The sequence below is a fragment of the Triturus cristatus genome, chromosome 7, assembly GCF_964204655.1.
Source record: "Triturus cristatus chromosome 7, aTriCri1.1, whole genome shotgun sequence".
NCBI classification, from domain to species: domain Eukaryota; kingdom Metazoa; phylum Chordata; class Amphibia; order Caudata; family Salamandridae; genus Triturus; species Triturus cristatus.
In genome coordinates, this window is record NC_140590.1 from 1,593,043,864 (window position 1) to 1,593,067,092 (window position 23,229).

The 23,229-nt window shown below is 44.0% G+C and overlaps 1 protein-coding gene across 2 annotated transcripts in view; it reads left to right on the forward strand.

The window, feature by feature from the left end:
* The first annotated feature begins 2,249 nt into the window (after positions 1-2,249).
* Positions 2,250-23,229, forward strand: part of GNAS (GNAS complex locus) — an 812,652-nt gene continuing 791,672 nt past the window's right edge. For both annotated transcript variants that reach the window (XM_085619449.1, XM_085619450.1), the window contains exon 1: positions 2,250-2,677. In XM_085619449.1, coding sequence (XP_085475575.1) covers positions 2,431-2,677 — 247 coding nt within the window. In that variant the 5' untranslated portion in view covers positions 2,250-2,430. The remainder of the gene's footprint in view (positions 2,678-23,229) is intronic.

Below are 23,229 nucleotides of genomic sequence, written 5' to 3' on the forward strand. Positions count from 1 at the left end.
GGCACAGCCAATAGGTCTCGCCTATGTGAGATCTACTGGCTTTGTCAATGTTTTTAGCCACGTTGGTCAGCAGCGCGGCTGCTGCACAGCACAGCTTATATAAACAAAAAGTGCTGTAACACTGTCAATGCAAGCTGCGTCATAGTGTTCTTTTTTTTACTTTCAAACATGCTGCACAACAGTCGCCCTGCTATACAAAATGGCAAGAAAGAACTTTTCACAAAGCCAAATAGCTCTACTTTTTGGCCTCGTCATTGTTTTTAAGCCATGCTGTACATCAGCATGGGTGAATTTATTCGTATTAATTCTCTCTTTTAATGCTTGTTTTAAAAGTACTATACACTTCAATAAGAAATCTGTCTTATACTCAATTATAAATAGGGCTCCCAGTTTTCCATTTTTACTGATTTTAACAGATGAATACAGACAGAAAACTATTTACTTTAAGACCGTTATTGATTTTTAAATACTTCAAAATACAAAAAATAAGCCTTATTTGGATGATTTATTTCTGCTGTCGATTATGAGTGCCAGGTCAGTAGCTGTACAGATTGAGAGGTAGAGGAGATGAAAAAAGACAATAGATTTCCTAATTGAGGGCCATATGTATCAAAGGGTTTTACTAATTCTGTGTCTATGGGAAAATGTGTTCATACATATGGCCCTGAGTGCTGAGCTGCAATTATCTATGCTATTCTACAATGCAAGTGTTTTCAGATACCGCTATTGCACTGCATACTGCTGAAACCTTTATGGCATTCAAATGCGAGAATACATTTATCATTTGAATAAATGTGGAAAAATTCCTATTGCAGCTTCATTTATATAGTAAACACAAAATAAAAACGGGTACATACAGAAACAAATGAGCAAAAAATAAATATGGATTAATTCAGACGGAAACGCTGAAAAAATAAATACTATAAAAATGGGAGCCCTAATTATAAACTATTTTAGTCGGATTAAAGGGGAAATGAATTGTACTGTACTAAAGTTATTATTGCCCAAAAGTTTGATGTATACTGGTACAATTAAAAATAATTCACTTCCCTTCTCCATTCTGTGCTTAGCCTCTGCATTACGACAGGTTACAACTTTACGTTTATATAGTTACATTATGTTTTGCCTGTAATCTATTTGTGTATTTACATATTAAGTATGTTATTTTGTCTCAAGCCTTCAAGTAGTGTTTAGGTGCTGTTTATCTAAGTATATGTTTTTCTGTTTTGTCACTGAATTCTTCGCAGATGTTTTTACTGTAGATTCTTTCAAAACAAAAAGCTTACAACTCTATTTACACTGCATACTGTTGTTTTTACCTTGATAATAGTTAGGGCTTCCTCGCGGATATTTCTTGTCACTCGCTGTGTATCCTTGTAATAGCATTCTAATCATCTACCTAGGGCCACTAACTTTTAGTACAAAAAGGCCTGTCATTTCTTTTTGGTTTGAATTTCTGGAAGTGCCATGATATGTGTATATAAATGTATTTAAACTCGGAAATCCCGTTTTCATTTTTTAAATAATTATGTTTACTTAAATTGTGTTCATTCATTTACACAGCTCTAGAACAATGTTATTAAGCGAATTTCTAATTTAAACTATTTTCTGTTTCGGTAATTATTGAAAAGGGTAAAATACCTGCTTTAGGCCGAATTTTATATAATTTTTACCGGCCTGGGTATCAAAGACCATAAAAACACGGTCACGCCAGTAAAATACTATGGTGGCTCGCACGTTCTGTCTTCTGGCTCTAGTCTAAATGCATATTGTTACTTTTCAGCTATATCCCCGATTCTAGGATGTGCTCATTTAACGTGTAACCTGTATTTACATAAACGTTTCATCCTGCGTTTAATAATATTGCATCAGTCCCACGCAACTCAATGGCGCTTTTAGACTTTCTTCATAAAAGGTTCACCTTTATTCTAAAAGTCCTTGAAAGAGCTTTGGAAAGGTGGCGCCAGCAGGACCCAGGCAGCACCACCCTCCATTGGCACCCATCCCTGTGGCAGCCATGAGCACAGTGCCAGGGCTCACGGTGCAGTTGTATCCCGTTGCACCCCCTTGTCTCTCCACCCGCACCCCGGGAGGGAGTACCGCCCCAGCGCGCTCCCCTGTCCTCTTCCTGCTGTCGCTTCAGGCTGGCCCTGTAATTCTACACATTACGGTAAATCCTGGTTGTCCTGCCCTGGTCACGTGACGGCTGAAGTGTATCTTTCCCTGTTGCTCCTAAAACAAATTTCCCTGAAGAGGGGGGAGTCAGAGTGAGCCGGAGTGGAGCCCTTGACACGGAGAGCGTGTCTGAGGAGCCTGTCGTCACCCCCACCCCCCGTGCCTGCTGCTGACACCCTCATACCAGCGCCTGACCCCCCCTCACTCAGGACATGTCAGTCTGCTGCTGAAGTTTACTCTGCCTCCGGGACCAGCATGGGGATGTGTCACAGCCTGCGGACCAGGCTGATCGGACCCCACCAGCCCTCCATCACCTACCCCCTGAGGCCTCCGGGGTCGCCCGAGGATGGGATCCCCCTGGGACCGGGGTCCCCGGAATACACGGACCCCCAGCTCATCAAAGCCTGCATTAAAGCCAATAGGAAGCGAAGCCGGAGCATCGACAAGAGCTTGAAGGCGGAGAAGAGGGAGTACAAGCAGACGCACAGGCTCCTGCTGCTGGGTGAGTGAGCGCCCGCTCTGGCGGTGCTGTCTGGGGGAGTCTGGCGGTGCTGTTTGCTGACAATCGAGCGCGGCTCCATGAGGAATGTGCGGGCCGGGCAGCCGTCCAGTTTTAGATGAGCTCAGCTTCGGAGACCTCCTGGTGCTGGAGAAAGTTTCAGCACTAGCTGCAGGCGCACAGTGTGATCTTAGGCGAACCTGGTCTGAGTTTATCTTTTGGATGAGTCGTCGCTGCTCTCCTTTCAGCGAGTTATGGGCTGCTGGTAATCGAGGGATCAAGAGCAGACACACGTCCCTTGTACTAACATCAGGGATGCTGCAGATGAGCTGTGTACTCTGCCTGCGTTGCTGTCCTGTGAGTGGCTTGTTGAGGGTGGGCTCCTGGCACCGGCTCGTTGGCACTCACGCATAGCTGCACTTCTCCTTTTCACACGCTGCTGCAAGAAAGGCAGACTCCCTCGTGTCTGGGGGCACTGCTGATGCTGGAAAAGTTGTAGAACCAACTGACACAGATTTATGGAGCGGTGCCTTTGGGGTGCTGATAGAAATGAGAGTTTACAGGCTGTAGCTGCTTTAGGCTCCAGAGTGTTCTTATAAAGTTCTCGGGGTCATCCTGTATTTTGTAGGATCTCCTAAATTGTGGCAGAGACCACACACAGAAGGGGTCTACATAGCCAGGCAGCAGAAGACGGCCACCTTTGTTGTCATGGGAGACCAAGTCACAGGGAGCGTCTGATGTCATGACATTCTACCGGATGTCACCCTGTCCAATCAGGACTGCCACTGTACAACAGCTGTCATTTCCGCCTCTTTTTACAACCATAAACCAAACGATCAACTGGGGAAACTTCCTTCATATAGCCACCTCCCAGCCAGCCCCTTGAAACACTCCTAAAGTCTACATCAATAAACCTTCATCTTCCCAATATGTCGAATACAATATACACACTCCATGCTGCCAGTTCCCACCACATACTAGAGTAATAACCTGAACACCACTCTTATTTAGTCATTCCTCTGTGTATCTTTACTGGTCTGTACGTTTTTCTTGAATACCTCTAGAAAATGTATCCTGAAATAAAAAAATAAAAAAAATGAATGAGAGCTGTGGGTTATTGGCACGACTGCAGCTTCACATTTGGATGAGGGCTGTGGATTCTTGGCATGAGTGCTGTTTGTATTGTGTTGTAATTGCATTTAATTAGCGCTTACTACCCCTGACGAGGCGTCGAGGAGCTTTACGCCTGGCAGCATGCTGCTCCAGACCCCAAGGTTAGCGGTTAGTCCAGTTAGTGGGTATTGTTGGTTTGTGGGCTCAAGCAAAAACCATTCCGTGCATTCACTCCAGTTTTTTGTGGTAGATTAAATTGTTAGGAGTTGGGTGTGATCTTCAGTGAAAGAGGTGAGTGCCTTCTTGCTGAGGGTAGGTGGGCGTGTGAGCTGAGGGAGAGGAGATTAGGGATTGTGAGGTTACAGAGGTGTAACTTTCAAAGAAGGGAACGTTGTCATCTTTCTAAAGAGTTGTGGGTAGTTTGCTGAAATACATCTGTCATCGTCACGATAATTGTAAGCGCTATTATACCTTAGCGCTATGTAGAACTCCTAAATAAAGCAATACCAAATAAATAAATAGAGATTAGTGCAAACATGCATGTGATTTGGAGAAGATTGTGCTCAGGGAGAGGAAGTATACAAAAGATGGAAGGGAGGACCATTTGAAAGAAAAAAGAAGAGGTGGCAATAATAAGGCTTAAATAAAAGTCAGTTTTGATGCCGCATTTTAGAAATATAGAGGATGCTTTTTTGAGATAGCTTGCAGTTTGGAGGATGCCAGACTGTAAACAATCATTCCTTTTATTTGGAGATAGCGCTATATTAAGCCTTGTGGTGGACACTGGATTCAGCCGAATGGCGCGTACACTGCTAGGCAAGGCTACCACTCGACCACTGCTTCAGAAAAGAAAGGCGACCAGCCCCGGGCTTCGAAGCGTAGGGTGAAGGCTGGGCGCACAGATAGGAAATATCGAGAGCATGAGGCCGCCCTCAAAGGAAGCAGTCGTGTCAATTACTGGTATCACTTCTGTGCTTTGGGCGAGTGCTGTGGTTATTGGCATCAGTGTTGCTTGGATGAGTGCTGTGGTTATTGGCATCAGTGTTGCTTAGATGAGTGCCGTAGATAAGTGCTGTGGTTATTGGCATCAGTGTTCCTTGGATGAGTGCTGTGGTTATTGGCATCAGTGTTGCTTTGGATGAGTGCTGTGGTTAGTGCTGTGGTTATTGGCATCAGTGTTGCTTTGGATGAGTGCTGTGGTTAGTGCTGTCATTATTGGCATCAGTGTTGCTTTGGATGAGTGCTGTGGTTATTGGCATCAGTGTTGCATTGGATGAGTGCTGTGGTTACTGCTGTGGTTATTGGCTTCAGTGGTGCTTTAGATGAGTGGTGTGATTTTGGCATCATTGTTGCTTTGGATGAGTGGTGTGATTTTGGCATCAGTGTTGCTTTGGATGAGTGCTGTGATTATTGGCATCAGTGTTGCTTTGGATGAGTGCTGTGGTTATTGGCATCAGTGTTGCTTTGGATAAGTGCTGTGGTTAGTGCTGTAAATATTGGCATCAGTGTTGCTTTGGATGAGTGCTGTGGTTATTGGCATCAGTGTTGCATTGGATGAGTGCTGTGGTTACTGCTGTGGTTATTGGCTTCAGTGGTGCTTTAGATGAGTGGTGTGATTTTGGCATCAGTGTTGCTTTGGATGAGTGCTGTGATTATTGGCATCAGTGTTGCTTTGAATGAGTGCTGTCATTATTGGCATCAGTGTTGCTTTGGATTAGCACTGTGATTAGTGCAGTGATTATTGGCATCAGGGTTGATTTGGATGAGGGCTGACATTATTGGCATCAGTGTTGCTTTGGATGACTGTTGTGGTTATTGCTGTGATTCTGGCATCAGTGTTGCTTTGGATGAGTGCTGTGGATGAGTGCTGTGATTCTGGCATCAGCGTTGCTGTGGATGAGTGCTGTGATTCTGGCATCAGCGTTGCTTTGGATGAGAGTTGTGATTATTGGCATCAGTGTTGCTTTGGATGAGTGCTGTGGATGAGTGCTGTGATTCTGGCATCAGTGTTGCTTTGGATGAGAGTTGTGATGTTTGGCATCAGCGTTGCTTTGGATGTGTGTTGTGGTTATTGGCATCAGTGTTGCTTTGGATGAGTCCTGTGGTTAGTGCTGTCGTTATTGGCATCAGTGTTGCTTTGGATGAATGCTGTGGTTATTAGCATCAGTGTTGCTTTGGATGAATGCTGTGGTTATTAGCATCAGTGTTGCTTTGGATGAGTGCTGTGGTTAGTACTGTCATTATTGGCATCAGTGTTGCTTTGGATGAGTGCTGTGGTTATTGGCATCAGTGTTGTTTAGGATGAGTATTGTGGTTAGTGCTGTAAGTATTGGCATCAGTGTTGCTTTGGATGAGTGCTGTGGTTATTGGCTTCAGTGTTGCTTTGGATGAGTGCTGTGGTTAGTGCTGTAATTATTGGCCTCAGTGTTGCTTTGGATGAGTGCTGTGATTCTGGCATCAGTTGCTTTGGATGAGCGTTGTGGTTAGTGCTGTAAGTATTGGCATCAGTGTTGCTGTTGTTAGTGCTGTAATTATTGGCATCAGCGTTGCTTTGTATCATTGTTGTTGTTAATGCTTTGATTTTGACATCAGTGTTGCTTTGGATGAGTGCTGTGGGTAGTGCTGAGGTTATTGGCTTCAGTGGTGCTTTAGATGAGTGGTGTGATTTTGGCATCAGTGTTGCTTTGGATGAGTGCTGTGATTTTGGCATCAGGGTTGCTTTGGATGAGTGCTGTCATTATTGGCATCAGTGTTGCTTTGGATTAGCGCTGTGATTAGTGCCGTGATTATTGGCATCAGTGTGCTTTGGATGAGTGCTGCGGTTAGTGCTGTGATTATTGGCATCGGTGTTGCTTTGGATTAGTGTTGTGATTAGTGCTGTGATTATTGGCACCAATGTTGCTTTGGATGAGTGCTGTGATTAGTGCTGTGATTATTGGCATCAGTGTTGCTTTGGATGAGTGCTGTGATTATTGGCATCAGTGTTGCTTAGATGAGTGCCGTAGATAAGTGCTGTGATTATTGGCATCAGTGTTGCTTTGGATGAGTGCTGTGGTTAGTGCTGTGATTATTGGCACCAGTGTTGCTTTGGATGAGTGCTGTGGGTAGTGCTGAGGTTATTGGCTTCAGTGGTGCTTTAGATGAGTGGTGTGATTTTGGCATCAGTGTTGCTTTGGATGAGTGCTGTGATTTTGGCATCAGGGTTGCTTTGGATGAGTGCTGTCATTATTGGCATCAGTGTTGCTTTGGATTAGCGCTGTGATTAGTGCCGTGATTATTGGCATCAGTGTGCTTTGGATGAGTGCTGCGGTTAGTGCTGTGATTATTGGCATCGGTGTTGCTTTGGATTAGTGTTGTGATTAGTGCTGTGATTATTGGCACCAATGTTGCTTTGGATGAGTGCTGTGATTAGTGCTGTGATTATTGGCATCAGTGTTGCTTTGGATGAGTGCTGTGATTATTGGCATCAGTGTTGCTTAGATGAGTGCCGTAGATAAGTGCTGTGATTATTGGCATCAGTGTTGCTTTGGATGAGTGCTGTGGTTAGTGCTGTGATTATTGGCACCAGTGTTGCTTTGGATGAGTGCTGTGATGAGTGCTGTGATTATTGGCACCAGTGTTGCTTTGGATGAGTGCTGTGATGAGTGCTGTGATTATTGGTATCAGTGTTGCGTTAGATAAGTGCTTTGATTTTTAGTATCAGTGTTGCTTTGGATGAGTGCTGTGGTCCGTGCTGTGATTCTGTCATCAGTGTTGCTTTGGATTAGCGCTGTGATTATTGCCATCAGTATTGCTTAGATGAGTGCTGTGGTCAGTGCTGTGATTACTGGCATCAGTGTTGCTTTGGATTAGTGCTGTGATTATTGGTATCAGTGTTGCTTTGCATGAGTGCTGTGGTTAGTGCTGTGATTATTGGCATCAGCGTTGCTTTGCATGAGTGCTGTGATTATAGGCATCAGTGTTGCGTTAGATAAGTGCTGTGATTATTGGCAAAGCGGTACAAAAGGGGGTGGTGATGGACGGAGCATCAGAACCAATCAAACACTCAGACCCAGTCAACAGATCTGGGTTTGATCCATCACCGTTCTTTAGCCCACTCTGCCACCCCAGTTCATACATGGCCATATGCAAATCAGTCTGACCCTGTGCCTCATGGGAACAGTACAGCCCGAACTGCCAAGCCATGCCTTCCCTGCACCAGAAACAAGCTTCCTAGGACCGGTTTCTGGCATTTCAGCCGTCTTCAGCCAGGCTTGCTTGAATCCAGAGGCAAAGTGAGCAAGGGACTCAACGTCTGAGCATACCCTGCCAACTTATGGCGAACAAAGCGGTACAAAAGGGGTGATTATTGGCATCACTTTTGCTTTGGATGAGTGCTGTGGTTAGTGCCGTGATTATTGGTATCACTGTTGCTTTCGATTAATGCTGTGATTCTGGCATCAGTGTCGCTTTGGATCAGTGGCGTGATTTTTGGCATCAGTGTTGCTTTGGATTAGTGCTGTGATTATTGGCATCAGTATTGCTTTGGATGAGGGCTGTGGTTATTGGCATCACTGTTGCTTTGGATGAGTGCTGTGATTATTGGCATCAGCGTTGCTTTGGATGAGTGCTGTGATTATTGGCATCAGTGTTGCTTTGGATGAGTGCTGTGATTATTGGCATCAGCGTTGCTTTGGATGAGTGCTGTGATTAGTGGTGTGATTAATGGTATCAGTGTTGCTTTAGATGAGTGCTGTGGTCAGTGCTGTGATTACTGGCATCAGTGTCGCTTTGGATCAGTGCTGTGATTATTGGCATCAGCGTTGCTTTAGATGAGTGCTGTGATTATTGGCATCAGTGTGCTTTGGATGAGTGCTGTGATTAGTGCTGTGATTGTTGGCATCAGTGTGCTGTGGTTCGTGCTGTGATTATTGGCATCAGTGTTGCTTTGTATTAGTGCTGTGATTGGTGCTGTGAGTATTGGCATCAGTGTTGCTTTGGATGAGTGCTCTGGTTATTGGCATTGGCGTTGCTTTGGATGAGTGCTGTGATTTTGGCATCTGCGTTGCTTTGGGTGAGTGCTGTGATTATTGGTATCAGTGTTGCTTTGGATGAATGTTGTGATTAGTGCTGTAATTATTGGCATCAGTGTTGCTTTGGATGAGTGCTGTTGTAGTGTTGTGATTATTGGCATCAATGTTGCTTTGGATTTGTGCTGTGATTATTGGCATCAGTGTTGATTTGGATCAGTGCTGTGATTATTGCCATTAGCGTTGCTTTAGATGAGTGCTGTGATTATTGGCATCAGTGTTGCTTTGGATGAGTGCTGTGATTTTGGCATCAGTGTTGCTTTGGATAAGTGCTGTGATTATTGGCATCAGTGTGCTTTGGATGAATGCTGTGGTTAGTGCTGTGATTATTGGCATCAGTGTTGCTTTGGATAAGTACTGTGGTTATTGACATCAGGGTTGCTTTGGGTGAGTGCTGTGATTATTGGCATCAGTGTTGCTTTGGATGAGTGTTGTGATTAGTGCTGTAATTAGTGCTGTAATTATTGGCTTCAGTGTTGCTTTGGATGAGTGCTGTGATTAGTGCGGTGATTATTGGCATCACTGTTGCTTTGGATGAGTGCTCTGGTTCGTGCTGTGATTATTGGCACCAGTGTTGCTTTGGATGAGTGCTGTGAATAGTGCTGTGATTATTGGCATCAGTGTTGCTTTGGATAAGTGCTGTGGTTATTGACATCAGGGTTGCTTTGGGTGAGTGCTGTGATTATTGGCATCAGTGTTGCTTTGGATGAGTGTTGTGATTAGTGCTGTAATTATTGGCTTCAGTGTTGCTTTGGATGAGTGCTGTGATTAGTGCGGTGATTATTGGCATCACTGTTGCTTTGGATGAGTGCTGTGGTAGTGCTGTGATTATTGGCATCAGTGTTGCTTTGGATTGGTGCTGTGATTAGTGCTGTGATTATTGGCATCAGTGTGGCTTTGGATGAGTGCTGTGGTTATTGGCATCAGTGTTGCTTTGGATGAGTGCTGTGATTTTGGCATCTGCGTTGTTTTGGATGAGTGCTGTGATTATTGGCATCAGTGTTGCTTTGGATGAGTGCTGTGGTAGTGCTGTAATTATTGGCATCAGTGTTGCTTTGGATGAGTGCTGTGGTTATTGGCATCAATGTTGCTTTGGGTGAGTGCTGTGATTTTGGCATCTGCGTTGCTTTGGATGAGTGCTGTGATTATTGGCATCAGTGTTGCTTTGGATGAGTGCTGTGATTAGTGCTGTAATTATTGGCATCAGTGTTGCTTTGGATGAGTGCTGTGCTTAGTGCTGTGAATATTGGCATCAGTGTTGCTTTGGATGAGTGCTGTGGTTAGTGCTGTGATTATTTTCACCGGTGTTGCTTTGGATGAGTTCTGTGATTAATGCTGTGTTTATTGGCATCAGTATTGCATTGGATGAGTGCTGTGATTAGTGCTGTGTTTATTGGCATCAGTGTTGCTTTGGATAAGTGCAGTGGTTATTGGCATCAGGGTTGCTTTGGATGAGTGCTGTGATTATTGGCATCAGTGTTGCTTTGGATGAGTGTTGTGATTAGTGCTGTAATTATTGGCTTCAGTGTTGCTTTGGATGAGTGCTGGGATTAGTGCAGTGATTATTGGCATCAGTGTTGCTTTGGATGAGTGCTGTGATAGTGCTGTGATTATTGGCGTCAGTGTTGCTTTGGATTGGTGCTGTGATTATTGGCATCAGTGTTGCTTTGGATGAGTGCTGTGGTTATTGGCATCAGTGTTGGTGTGGATGAGTGCTGTGATTTTGGCATCTGCGTTGCTTTGGATGAGTGCTGTAATTATTGGCATCAGTGTTGCTTTGGATGAGTGCTGTGATTAGTGCTGTGATTATTGGCACCAGTGTTGCTTTGGATGAGTGCTGTGATTAGTGCTGTGATTATTGGCATCAGTATTGCTTTGGATGAGTGCTGTGGTTATTTGCATCAGTGTTGCTTTGGATGAGTGATGTGGTTAGTGCTGAGATTACTGGCTTCAGTGTCGCTTTGGATGAGGGCTGTGATTATTGGCATCAGTGTTGCTTTGGATGAGTGCTGTGGTTAGTGTTGTGATTATTGGCATCAGTGCTGCTTTGGATGAATGCTGTGATTATTGGCATCAGTGTTGCTTTGGATGAGTGTTTTGATTAGCGCTGTGATTATTGGCATCAGTGTTGCTTTGGATGAATGCTGTGATTATTGGCATCAGTGTTGCTTTGGATGAGTGCTGTGGTTAGTGCTGTGATTATAGGCATCAGTGCTGCTTTAGATTACTTCGATGATTATTGGTATCAGTGTTGCTTTGGATGAATGCTGTGATTAGTGCTGTGATTATTGGCATCAGTGTTGCTTTGGGTGAGTGCTGTGGTTAGTGCTGTGATTATAGGCATCAGTGCTGCTTTAGATTAGTTCGATGATTATTGGTATCAGTGTTGCTTTGGATGAGTGCTGTGGTCAGTGATGTGATTCTGGCATCAGTGTTGCTTTGGATGAATGCTGTGATTATTGGCATCAGTGTTGCTTTGGATGAGTGCTGTGGTTAGTGCTGTGATTATAGGCATCAGTGCTGCTTTAGATTAGTTCGATGATTATTGGTATCAGTGTTGCTTTGGATGAGTGCTGTGGTCAGTGATGTGATTCTGGCATCAGTGTTGCTTTGGATGAGTGCTGTGGTTAGTGCTGTCATTATTGGCATCATTGTTGCTGTGGATGAGCGCTGTGATTATTGACATCAGTGTTGCTTTGGATTAATCCTGTGAGTCTGGCATCAGTGTCGCTTTGGATGAGCGCTGTGTTTATTGGCATTACTTTTGCTTTGGATGAGTGCTGTGTAGATTATTGATATCCATGTTGCCTTGGATGCCTGCTGTAATGATCAACAACAGTGCTATTTTGGATAAGTAATCTGTCTTGGAAATTTTCAGGGCTAAGTGCGTCCCACTAGCGAGTTATGACAGTGGAATATGGGGCTATGGCCTGGTCTCCCCGATTCAAGTAGCAGAAAATACAATTTTAAGGGGACTCCTTGGAGTCCCACAATGTGTACCTTATGAAATCGTCCATGAAGAACTGGGAATAGGTTACATTATTGAGCAGATCCGACCCTCAAATGTTTGGCTATAAATTTGGACAAGGGAGGAACTTGGTTTTAATAGATTAATATTGCAGGATTGTTTAAAATTGGACAAACCCTTTCTGATCCCGTGGCTGGCTTATATCTCCCATAATAGGATGTCTTTAGGGAGGCCCGATTTATATGCTAATCCCAGCAGCATAGTTAGCTCTGACCACAAATTGGTTGCAGCGGCATTTATAGGCAAGATTTGCAGCGGACTGGAAGGACTCTGCAAAATTAAAACTCTCAGTCTGACATGCGATCGTAGTGAAACTGTTAGTAATTTAGACTTGGAATATGAAACGTCATCAGCGACGCTTATTGTCTTATTTTAGGTTGAATTTATTTCTCTGTCTAGTTTTTTTTAATCATGACTGTTTTAAGGATTCGGAATTGCCCCTATGTGACTGTGACAATGTCTTAGTCAATGACACATTACAATTGTTATGATCTGTTCGAAGCATAATAATTTACCATATAAGTTTTTGCGACCAATTTTAAAATCAGTAAATTTCACTCAAGTCAAACTGGCTTTACTGTATTTACAGTTTTTAAACTCACCCACAGTTTGTTTCTTTCTTGTGTTTTATCTTTCGGGGATTTTAAAGAAAGTGTGAATATGTGGATGTCAATTTTTGCTCTTTTTAACTGACTTGTATTTTATGATTTTGTGTCTAAAATCGAATAAAGATTATGACTATGGGTGAGCAGTGTGATTTACTGGCATCGCTACTGTTTTGTAATAATGGTGTGACTATTTGCATCAGTTTTGCTGTGAATTGTTGCTATGAGTTATTGGCATCAGTGCTGTTTCAGAGTAGTGCTCTGTTTTGGTGGCACGTGGGCTGTGGATTGTTGGCATCAGTTCCACTTTAGAGGACTGCTGTTGACATGATCACTCCTTTGGAGAAGCACCATTGTCATCGACTTCAGTGCAGTTTTATGTGAACGTCATGGGTGATTGGCATCAGTGATGCTTTGAATGAGTGCTATGGATTACTGCCTGGAGTGCTGATTTCAGGGAGCACTGTGGGTGGTTGACACCGGCGTAGATTTGGCTAGGGTGAATGGTTGTTTTATTTACTGTCCTGCCAGCAGGCATACAGGCTTCAGCCCCTGTGTAAATGTCTTTTGAGGAAAGATACAGGTAGGAGCTGCTTGGGTTTGTGTGAGTGATAACCTTGGGTTGCCCTTAAAAGTAGTTATTAAATGAGACGCAGAAACAGTGGGTCTGGTTTGTTAAAAAAAAAGGTGTGAGTCCAAACAAACTGGTGTGTCTCCTTTGGCAGTTAGGCATTCTGCCTCTTGTTGGTTCATCTGGTGGTGAGAGGTTATATCTCTGTGCCAGACCACACAAGGTGCTAATACCCAGGAGCAGACCTGCCAACCTGTAAACCAATTTCACTATGTGAGGAGGGGCGGGGTCTTATTCGGAGAGCTACCTTAGAGGCACTCTGCCCTCCAATAAGCCCATCAAGTCCACTTCACCACAAAAAAACTAAAACAAAGGGTCGCTGAAACTGTCACCAATGTCCAGGGTTGTTTTCACACCTCTTAATGAACATCGTCTGCTTACTGCCGCAAAAGACGAGCTGGGGAGCCACTATATGCAGTGGTTTCCAGATCACCTTGCTTGCCACCATGTGATTTTGGCTTCACACTGGGTGACATGTGAAAGGAGCCGAAATCGTGCGACACACGGTGGCCCCGTGTGAGTTGGTAGGTCTGCAGGGGTGCTGCTGAGGCTGGGTTTAAGGTGCCAGAAGTGCATGAGTTGTGAAAATGTGTGGCCGCGGACCTTCAGTGGCCGAGTCACTGCAGGTGTATGACAAAGGAGCTTTCATGGAGATACTAGGAGCATAGGGAGTAATAGTGAAAGGGAAAAGGTGGGATTCGATAAGCAGCAACAGGGAGGGGCATGGATAAACTATAGATCCCTGGGGGGCTTTATCTGTTAAATCAGTGTATTTATGAGTACATCTAAAAGAATCGATGCATCTCTTAGATGTAGTGTGAAAATCTACACATGTAACAAATATTTGTCAATTTTTATAATCACCATGTGTCAATTTATCGTCAGTGTGTACCTGTGGATTGATCAGCTAGTTTAGTGTCAAAAGGTTTTCTCATGAATATGTTGTCAATGTTTGTGTGCTTCCATGCATGTATTTATGTATCCATCTTTTGTTAAATTATACATTTGTCACCAATATCTCTGCAGTTGAATTTATCACAAAGGCCAATTTACAACATTTGTCAGGTGGCTGTTAATTTATCAAATCTCGTTATGTATTTATATTTAATATCCACTTACATTAATATATCATCAATGACTATGAATTCTTTGTCCATTTCTAGTTATTTGACAATTTGACATCTGTGTCTTTTATTCTGAAATTATCAGCTTTGATCATGAATCCACCATCAACAGATCTATGTTTAAATGATTTATCAGTATCTTCGTCCCTATACATTTACCATGAATATCTATTGGTTTATTGATAATCTGCTCACCAATTGTTTGCTTCTTACTATCTCTTCATTTGTGAATTCATGATTGTCATCAGTGAATGAATGCTGAATATCTTTTTATCTATGAATTGAGGGTAAAAATATATCTATAATTGTGTTACTTTGTAGGTTGATATAGAGTTATTGCCAATTTCTAGACAAATGTGGACTTCTGGTCAACATCCCTTTATCTGTAAATTTGTGCAGGAGGCTGCAAGAGTAAGAAACAGAAGCAGGTCCAGCAGCTGTACTTCCTGGTCGAGCCTTAGATTTGTGAGATCAGCCAAGGCTTGGCGCCAAGGAGAGTGGCTGGCAGTCATTACAGTGCAGGAAACCATTGCCAAATCTGGTAGATCCCTTCCTTTTTAGCAACAGCTTTTTTGACATGTGCAGGGCACACAGAGGGCGAGCTCAGTCACGCGGGTCAGGGCTTCTATATAAATCTCATATTTTGCCCTTGCGCCAATAGTAATAGAGTAATTTACATTGACGGATCTACAGGTAAAGAGGATTCCATGTGTCAAAAACATATTCATAGACTTGAAATTCACCAATGCTTGTTTTATCACAACGAAAGCGTGTGTATCCTGGATGCTTACCCATTTTATCCTGTGTTGGATATGAGAGAGAGATAGAGACAAGTAAATGAAAATATGTTGTTTGTACCAGATTTAGGACATCTGGCCTCAGGGGAGGCCAGGAGAACTCTTTACAGGCCAGCCCCCTGTGTGGCTTGGCACTGGTGCATCTGGAATGCAAAAACTCAAAAAGAACTGTTGTTTTTCCCAGCTTGTCTTCCTAAAACCTGTCTGATGTAATAACATGAAATAGACGCTTTATATTAAGTTACTGTCTTTTAACATCACAGTTAATCATATTCACAGGACTTTAGGGTAATAAAGTTATAGGGCAGAATTACAGGTGGGCAGAGACCAGAGATGCTGTCATACTATGTTTGGGTTTTTGAGATGGGGAAGCTTTTGTGACTGAGATATGAGTGAGGGTATGTTTAAATAAACAAAGCAGCACCATCTTACATTGGGAACACATGCACTTTAGTCCAGCTACGGTGCTGTCAGGGTGCGTGAAGAGGCTGGCAGAACATGTGTTGTTTAGGAGATGAGCTGTGAAAACAGTGAGAGTACAAGCCTTGTACTCTCACTGTTTTCACAGCTCATCTCCCATACACCACATGTCTACAAGGAGAAGAGGAGTTAGCTAGGGGACACAATACTGTTAAGAGTGACTTCTGGGAACTACAAGTCCCAGCTTGCAGTGCTCCCTGTGGAGGGGCAACCGGGACTGGCCAGATACAGTAGTAAGACTAAAGGCTTAAGTCCTACTTTTATGTTTGGCCTGTCCTGGTTTTTGCTTCTCAAAAGCTGATCATCCTTGGCTGCGCCCGTGCAATGCACCCGTCATCGCCTGTAGGAGCCCGGGGTAGGCACCCCTCTTTCATCTACCAAGCAACTTTGTCCAAGTTGTCCTTTCTGATTTGGGGTATCGCTCTACCCTTTTGGTATTTTATCTTTATGCTTGAGTGCTGACTGAGTATTATACTGCTACTATGGGAAAGTGGAAATTGGCAGCTAGTCAGGCAAGCACAGGCAGCACCACAAGAAGCAGGTCCCCGGAAGGCTTCTTTGTTCAAGCTGTTGGGGTCATTGACAAGGAGATACAATTAGCAGAATGGCGGCTTTCTCTTTCTGGCTCCACCATGGCCCCATTTACAGGGACACCAAGTCTGCTGAGTTCTGATAGCCCTGTTGTTAATTTGGTAACTGACCCTGTTGATGGGGAACTCAATGTACCTGGCCAAGAGGCCGCCGCCTCACTGGACCCTTGTGCCTGCACTCCTGTGTCCGAGGTAACCGATGCGCCCACCCCCCTGCTAATAGGAAAAAATGACCCAGCGGTTTGAATGCCACGCCATTTGGTTCCTTGACTACTGCCCTTTCTTTGTCTAGGTACGGGGTTGACCTGGAAACCCTTAAGTTAGACATTGTAAACCGAATCAATGAACAATTTAAGGTTACTCCGGATAATTGTCTCCACCCTCTTAAGAAGACTGGATAAAATTGGTTGTTATTTGAAGGGAAGCTGACAAAATCATACCTGCCAACTCACACGGTGTCACCGTGTGGCACATGATATTGGCTCCCATTACAAGGCCTCCTGGGGAGGAGCCATATCACACGGTGGCAAGGAAAACGAGGCTTTGAAATGCCCACGTCCATTAAGGGGTGTGAAAACACCCCAGGACATCAACACCAGCCTCAGCAAGCTTTTTTCTGCCCACATGTATTGGTTCTGGAAGATATACCGTGGATCTCAGATTATAATTTGGAAACCACAGAGCAGTTTTTGAATAAAGTAATTCATTGGCTGCATAAAAAGACTAATAACAGCCTGTGGGTATTCAGTGAAGTGCTGCTTGCAGATAGGATAAATTGGGTGGGCCCCATGGTTAAGGAACTCAACAGTGAGTGTATCATCGCGAATTTTAGGAGCCCATGGTTGGTGAGTTCTTGTTGCGAATGTTTAATTCTCGTTTGGTTGCCCCGGGGTCTGTTAAAGTCCTTCCCTTGGGCTTTTACAGGTGTCTGAATGTTGTTAAACCTTCATCTGGGCCTAGGGTTCGCCCTTTATATCCTCACCCTTCATCTGAGGGATTTTTTGCTCTTGTCACTCAAAGTTGCTTTTCAGTACTCTCGAATATATTGGAGTGTGATTGACTGGGAGGCCAGATGGGGGACATCACGCCCATGACTCTAACCTGTTACGCCCGTTACTAGGAGTCTACAATGGCTTTGAGGTGGCTCCCCCTGCAGTGGGTATAAAGTTGCAACCTGGTGCCCTAATCATTAATTGCAAGTGTGCAGTGAATTCTTCTGTCAATCAGGGGGCATTAAAAATCTTGAGCTGGAATGTGGCTGGTCTGGCTAATAAATTGACTAATGATAGCTGGTTGGACTATGTTAGGGAGTTTGATGTAGTCCTGCTCCAAGACATCTGGTCCACCGAGGAGGTTTTTGCGGTAGCTATTCTTGCTTTTCGGCTGCTGCAGTGCCTTTGCTGGCTGGCCATGCCCAGGCATGGCTCACTGCCAGTGGCTTAAAACAACCTTTAGGTGCAGTATTAAGGTTTTAAAATCTGGTTCCGATGTTATGTTATGTTATCTTATCAAGATTTCTAAAGCGCACTGTTACCCTGAGGTGTCCTGGCGCTATGCGCTATCTGCTAAAGCGAGCCGATCAAGAAATTAGGAGGAAAAAGGTTCTTCAAGACAAAAGCCAAGTTTTCAAACCCTTTCTAAAAGGAAGAAGTCCAGAAGGGTTCCTAAGATGAAAAGGGAGACTATTCCAGGCCTTAACGGCACAGTGACAGAAGCTTCTACCACCCCAACTGAGTTTGTGGTAGCGGGGAAGAATAGCACGTTTAGACTGCAGCGATCGCAGGGTTCTCCCTGGCACATACCACTGAATAGAATGTTTTAAGAAGTCAGGGCCAATGCCGTTGAGAGCTTTAACCTCTTCAGTGCCCCGCCCTTTCCCCGCCCTGTGCCGGGCCTTTCATTAGCGGGCGGGGTTCATGACGAGATAGTCTCGTCATGGGCACAGCGCAACCGCGCTCCATGACGAGACTATCTCGTCATGGGCACTGAAGGGGTTAAAGACTAAGCATAAAGCCTTGAACTGAATTCGGGCTGCCACCGGTAACCAGTGTAGAGATCTAAGTCCTGCATTTACTGAGGTGAACCTGGGTGTGCCGGTAAGTAATCTAGCTGCAGCGTTTTGCACGGTCTGGAGTCTAGACAGATGTCTTTTTTGAATATTAATATAGTTACTGTTACAATAGTCCAGCCGTGACAGGATGAGTGCCGTGACTGCAATTTTTAGACAGTCTTCTGGGAGAAAGGATCTAATTTTGCGTAAGAGTTTAAGTGTAAAAGAGCAGGAAGAGACAACCCTGCTAACCTGATCCTCAAAGGACAATTTTGCATCTACAAGCACCCCAAGGTTTTTTGCCTTCCTGGGACAGGAGGCCTTCCCATAGACATCGGCCACCAGTCTGATGTCCAGAGGTTGGCAGTGTTCCCAAAATGTATGACCTCAGTCTTTTCAGCATTAAGCTTGAGGCAGTTTGCTGCCATCCAGGCAGCTATTGCCTGCATACAGTTGTGACACTTAGAGGCTGTTTCAGCCTCTGCCCCCTTTTTTATTGACTACACAATTTGTGTGTCATCGGCATACGATGACAGCTGGAATCCAAAAGATTTAACCAGAGTGGCCAGCGGGGTAACATATACATTAAACAGCGTCGGGCTGAGTGAAGATCCCTGTGGGACCCCACAGGGAAGGACAAAGGGCTTAGAGCTGTTCCTGCCGAGATCCACCGTTTGTGATTTATTAGCTAGAAAGGATTTCAGGAGATCCCAGGCCCTACCTCCGACCCCGATCGCTGTTAAACGGTCCATCAAAACTTCATGATGGACCGTATCAAATGCGGCCGAAAGGTCCAAAAGGATGAGAATGGCGGCGCCACCCTGATCTCGAGCCCCCCTGATCTCATCAGTGGATTTTAACAGTGCCAGTTCGGTACTATGTTCGGCGCGAAACCCAAACTGCGTAGGGTCCAAGGATGAGTTCAGATGCAGGAATTGGCTAAGTTGAACATTCATGGCTCTCTCAATCATCTTACCTGGGAAGGGAAGACGAGAGATGGGCCTATAGTTGCTCGGGTCTCTCAAATCTAAATTGGATTTTTTTAAGAGTGGGAGAACTGAAGCAGTCTTCCATAGAACAGGGAAGCAGCCGAATTTAAAAATGGAGTGAAACCAACCTGGTTAAAAGGTGTAGGCGTAAATGTAAAGGACGAAAAGATATTTTCGACCTTTTGTAAAAAAAAAAGCAGCCAGAGATTCACAAAGTTCTATATCGCTTTCAATTTTAGGACTAGTGAAAAAAGTTCACTGGGAGATAGTTCTAAACAGCTCTTTAGAGGAGGAACTAGCACCTCTAATCTGATCCGCATAGTAGAGCTTTTTTGATTCAAATAATAGTTTTTTATATTTGGCCAAGGCTGTCTTATGGGCCTCCTTGCTGATATCACTGTACTCTCTCCTCCATGCTCGTTCCAATTTTTTGCACTCTAACTTTTGGTTTTTTAGACTTTCAGAGTACCAAGGGGCAGTAGGATGTACCCTCTTAGTGATGCACAATTTATCTGGCACTAATTACCTACAGGCCAGGTCCACCCAGTCTGTGTAGATAGTTGCTGCCTCATCTATGTCATTTACAGGAGCAGGTAATGAGCCCTGCAAAAGATTGCTTAGAGCAGGGTGATCAATGTTTTTCCAGCACCTAGTTGTTAAAATGGCTCTGTCCAACGGTTTGTGGTTTTTGGGTAGAGTTTGTTTGAGTTCAAATAACACAGCTGCATGATCGGTCCAGGTGAGAGGTAACGATTTTGAATAAACAAGGTTGGGATAGTTGAAGAAAATACCGTCCAGAGTATGGCCTGCGGAGTGAGTAGAATCTTCGACTAGCTGTTTAAGTCCGCCTCCGCTAAATATTTGCTGCAATTTTATGTTGTCGGAATCATTCAGATCTTCCAGGTGAAAATTAAAATCACCCATGACAGTGAGGTTCCGATCTGATCCAGGCTTTTTATTTGATGTGGGATAGCGCACTTTACTTGATTATAATACATTTTTATTATAATAATTTTACATGCTCTTCTAATCCAAACTTTGTCCAGCTTTTTGATTTTTTTGAGCAAACTATTGTTGGGCATCAGTTGAGCATCACAGGGCTAAATGTGATACTTGCTGGGCATTTTAATGGCAAATTAGGTAGTGATGTTACTGTTTAGGATGCACGGCTGTTTGAGGGAGGTGTGCGGGTACATATTACCCAGGGTCAAGACGGTCGGGTGAGGCTTGTCTTTTTATATTTCTAATTATGATTTGTTTAATACTTTGGAGCACTCGGGTGCATTCTATGATAACATTCCAACATACATTTCTGGTGCTTGCCAACCGGTGATCGACTATATTTTTGTCTCTCGACATCTTGCGCCCTGGGTCATTGGTGGAACTACTAACCATAGTGTGTTAAGTGACCACAATCCTGTCTCTATCTTGGTGGCAACCCCTAAAGAGAAACAGGTAGCGTTAGAGGGTGTCAATGGGGTTTTAGGGATAAAAGATAAAGGCAGAATGTTAATGTGGAGGGGGGTAAACATGGCTGGGATTCTGTCTAAATTATGTGTAGTGCACCCGCAATTAATTGATTGTTGTTTAACATACAACATGGAGCCCATTCTGTCTGCTGAGGTGTGTGACAAATTGGGGCGAGTTGTTAGCGATCTCTCATTGAAACGACTCAGGCGGCAGGAGGCAGAGTACCGATCCTAGTTTGATGGTAGCTGCAGAAGAGCATGTGCCCTACTTCATCGGGCTCTTCAGACTGAAACTAGAGATCGCGTCACCATTTCTAGGCTTAGGCATTAGTATAAGATAACCCTGAAGATAAGGAAATTAGAACTCCAGAAGGATGCCTGGGTCAATCTAGTTAATACATGGTAGGGGAAAGACACTAAACTTTTTTGGCATACTGCTACTGACATCAGATGGGAGAAAGAGGGCCAAATTACACTTGATGTAAACATTAGCCTGGAACAATGGATTAGTTACTTTACTAAGATTTATAACCCAGGAGTGTTTAATAGTGTGCCATGTGCATAATCCCCCTCTGTGACTTTCCCATTGAATATTGAATTTTCTCTGGCTGAGGTGACCAAGGCTATTTCTGTGAGCCCTATCAACAAGGCACCTGGGTCATAAGAGGTCGCTATGGATTTGTACCAATCTAATCCTGATTTGTGATAGTCCCAGTTTTCGAAAAGGGATGATCTAAGGTGCTATCGGCCAATCTCCCTTTTGGATTCTACAGTCAAGATAGTACAGAGGATTGTCCTTGACAGGCTGGTGGCCTGGGCTGAGGACAGGGGTATTCTCTCCAAGTTGTAATGCAGGTTTCAAACCTGGTTGGGTACCCTTAAGCAATGCATCAACTTCCATTTGGTGATAAGCAAATATACCATTGCAAAGCAAGGGTCTATTTTTCTTAGCCTTCATGGACCTCACATGCACATTCAATTGTGTGGTGAGGTCCCTTTTGTGTGATAAATTGAATGACATGGAGGTTGAGAAGGGGCTCGTGAGTTTCTTGCAGGCTCTTCATCTATAAAAAAGACTCCTATTCATGTGCTAACTTTTGCAGATGGTTCAGTCTGGCTCTCAAGGATGCCTCAAGAGCTCAAAACCCTGATAGACGGAAATATTGATTTTATGTCTAATTAAAGTAGAAGGTAAATGCCAATAAAACCTTGGTAATGGCATGTGGGCAAGGGAGTGCTAAAGTAAGGCAACTATCAGCTGACCAGAGCCCCATCTCCAGAATCTGCAAGTTCTCATATTTTGGGTTACCTTTAATTCGTCTGGATCCTGATCTCCTCGTATTAGTATGGTTAGAAATCGATTTGGGCGCAGCGTTGTCTTCTTGGCCAATTTAGCTACCAGTATAGGTGGGAAGCCGATTCCCTTTTTCAGAGGTTTATAGTAGAAAGTGTACTCCAGTCCTAACATATGGGTCAGGCTTATGGGGAGTAAAAAGGTCCAACGCCTTCAGGTAGAAGAGAGTAAGAGTTTGTAGAAGATTACTCGTCCTTCCTCCCAGTTCTTCCTACATTCTGCCGGCGTAACTGGGGTGTGAGTAAGCTGAGGACCTGTGGAGAAGAGTGGCTCAATGGTTAGACCGGCAGACCCTGATGCAGAGGTCTGGCCCGGACCAGGGTTCAATTCCCGCCTTGGCGGGTCATGGGCTCAATTTCCCCGGACCTGATAATTCTTGCCTCGGTGCCTATTCTAATCATGGGTCCCACTCTGCAACTCTGGGCAATAGCTTGCTTAATCTCCACAACGGCCCCAAAAGCGCTAGGATACCTGGCTTCACCTTGGGGGTGCCCAGGAGTGGGCACTTCACTGGGAAAGGCCAGGAAGGGTTCCACAGCGGTAAGTGCACAGCGCCTGAGAGACCCTTTCGGGGGTGTGCGGAGCGCTATATAAATGCACTACATTTACATTTACATTTAGGACCTGATAAATCTTGCCCCCATTACTGCTGCGGTGCTCTGTTTGGAGTAATCGCTTGGCTGTGCTTAACAGAGAAATTATTCAGGACTGCTTATCCTGTGCTAGGGGGCATCTTATCACTTGGCTTCACTATATTAGGGTGACTTGTATTACCCTGGGAAACCATCTACTTTTTTTAATCCGATGGTATTAGCAAATGGCAAAAGGGTATGGGTAAAAAATCCTTCCTGGCCTAAAGAGAAAGGGAATATTTGGAGTTTACTAAAACTCAGTTTAAAGATTACATTATGATTTAAACTACCCTTGGAGTAGAACTTTATTTAGATCATATCACACTCTGGGGATAGGTCTCTCCTTAACAGATTTCGATTAGGAAGTATTAGACGGCAATTATCGTCCCCCCTCCTGCTTTTTGATCGGTCTTCTATCCTGCTTTGCCCATGTGATGAAAGCTCCTCTCAAAGCCTGTTACATTTTGTTTTTTTTTTGTGGTCCTTATTTTTATTTTATTAGGCGATTTTTAATACCTGTTTTAAGAGGATTAGATTTTAATAAATGTCATCTGGCCCTGCTATATCTGCAAAAGCTGAGTACACCCGGGATTTGTGTTAATGATGTTTTCAATGGTACAGTTT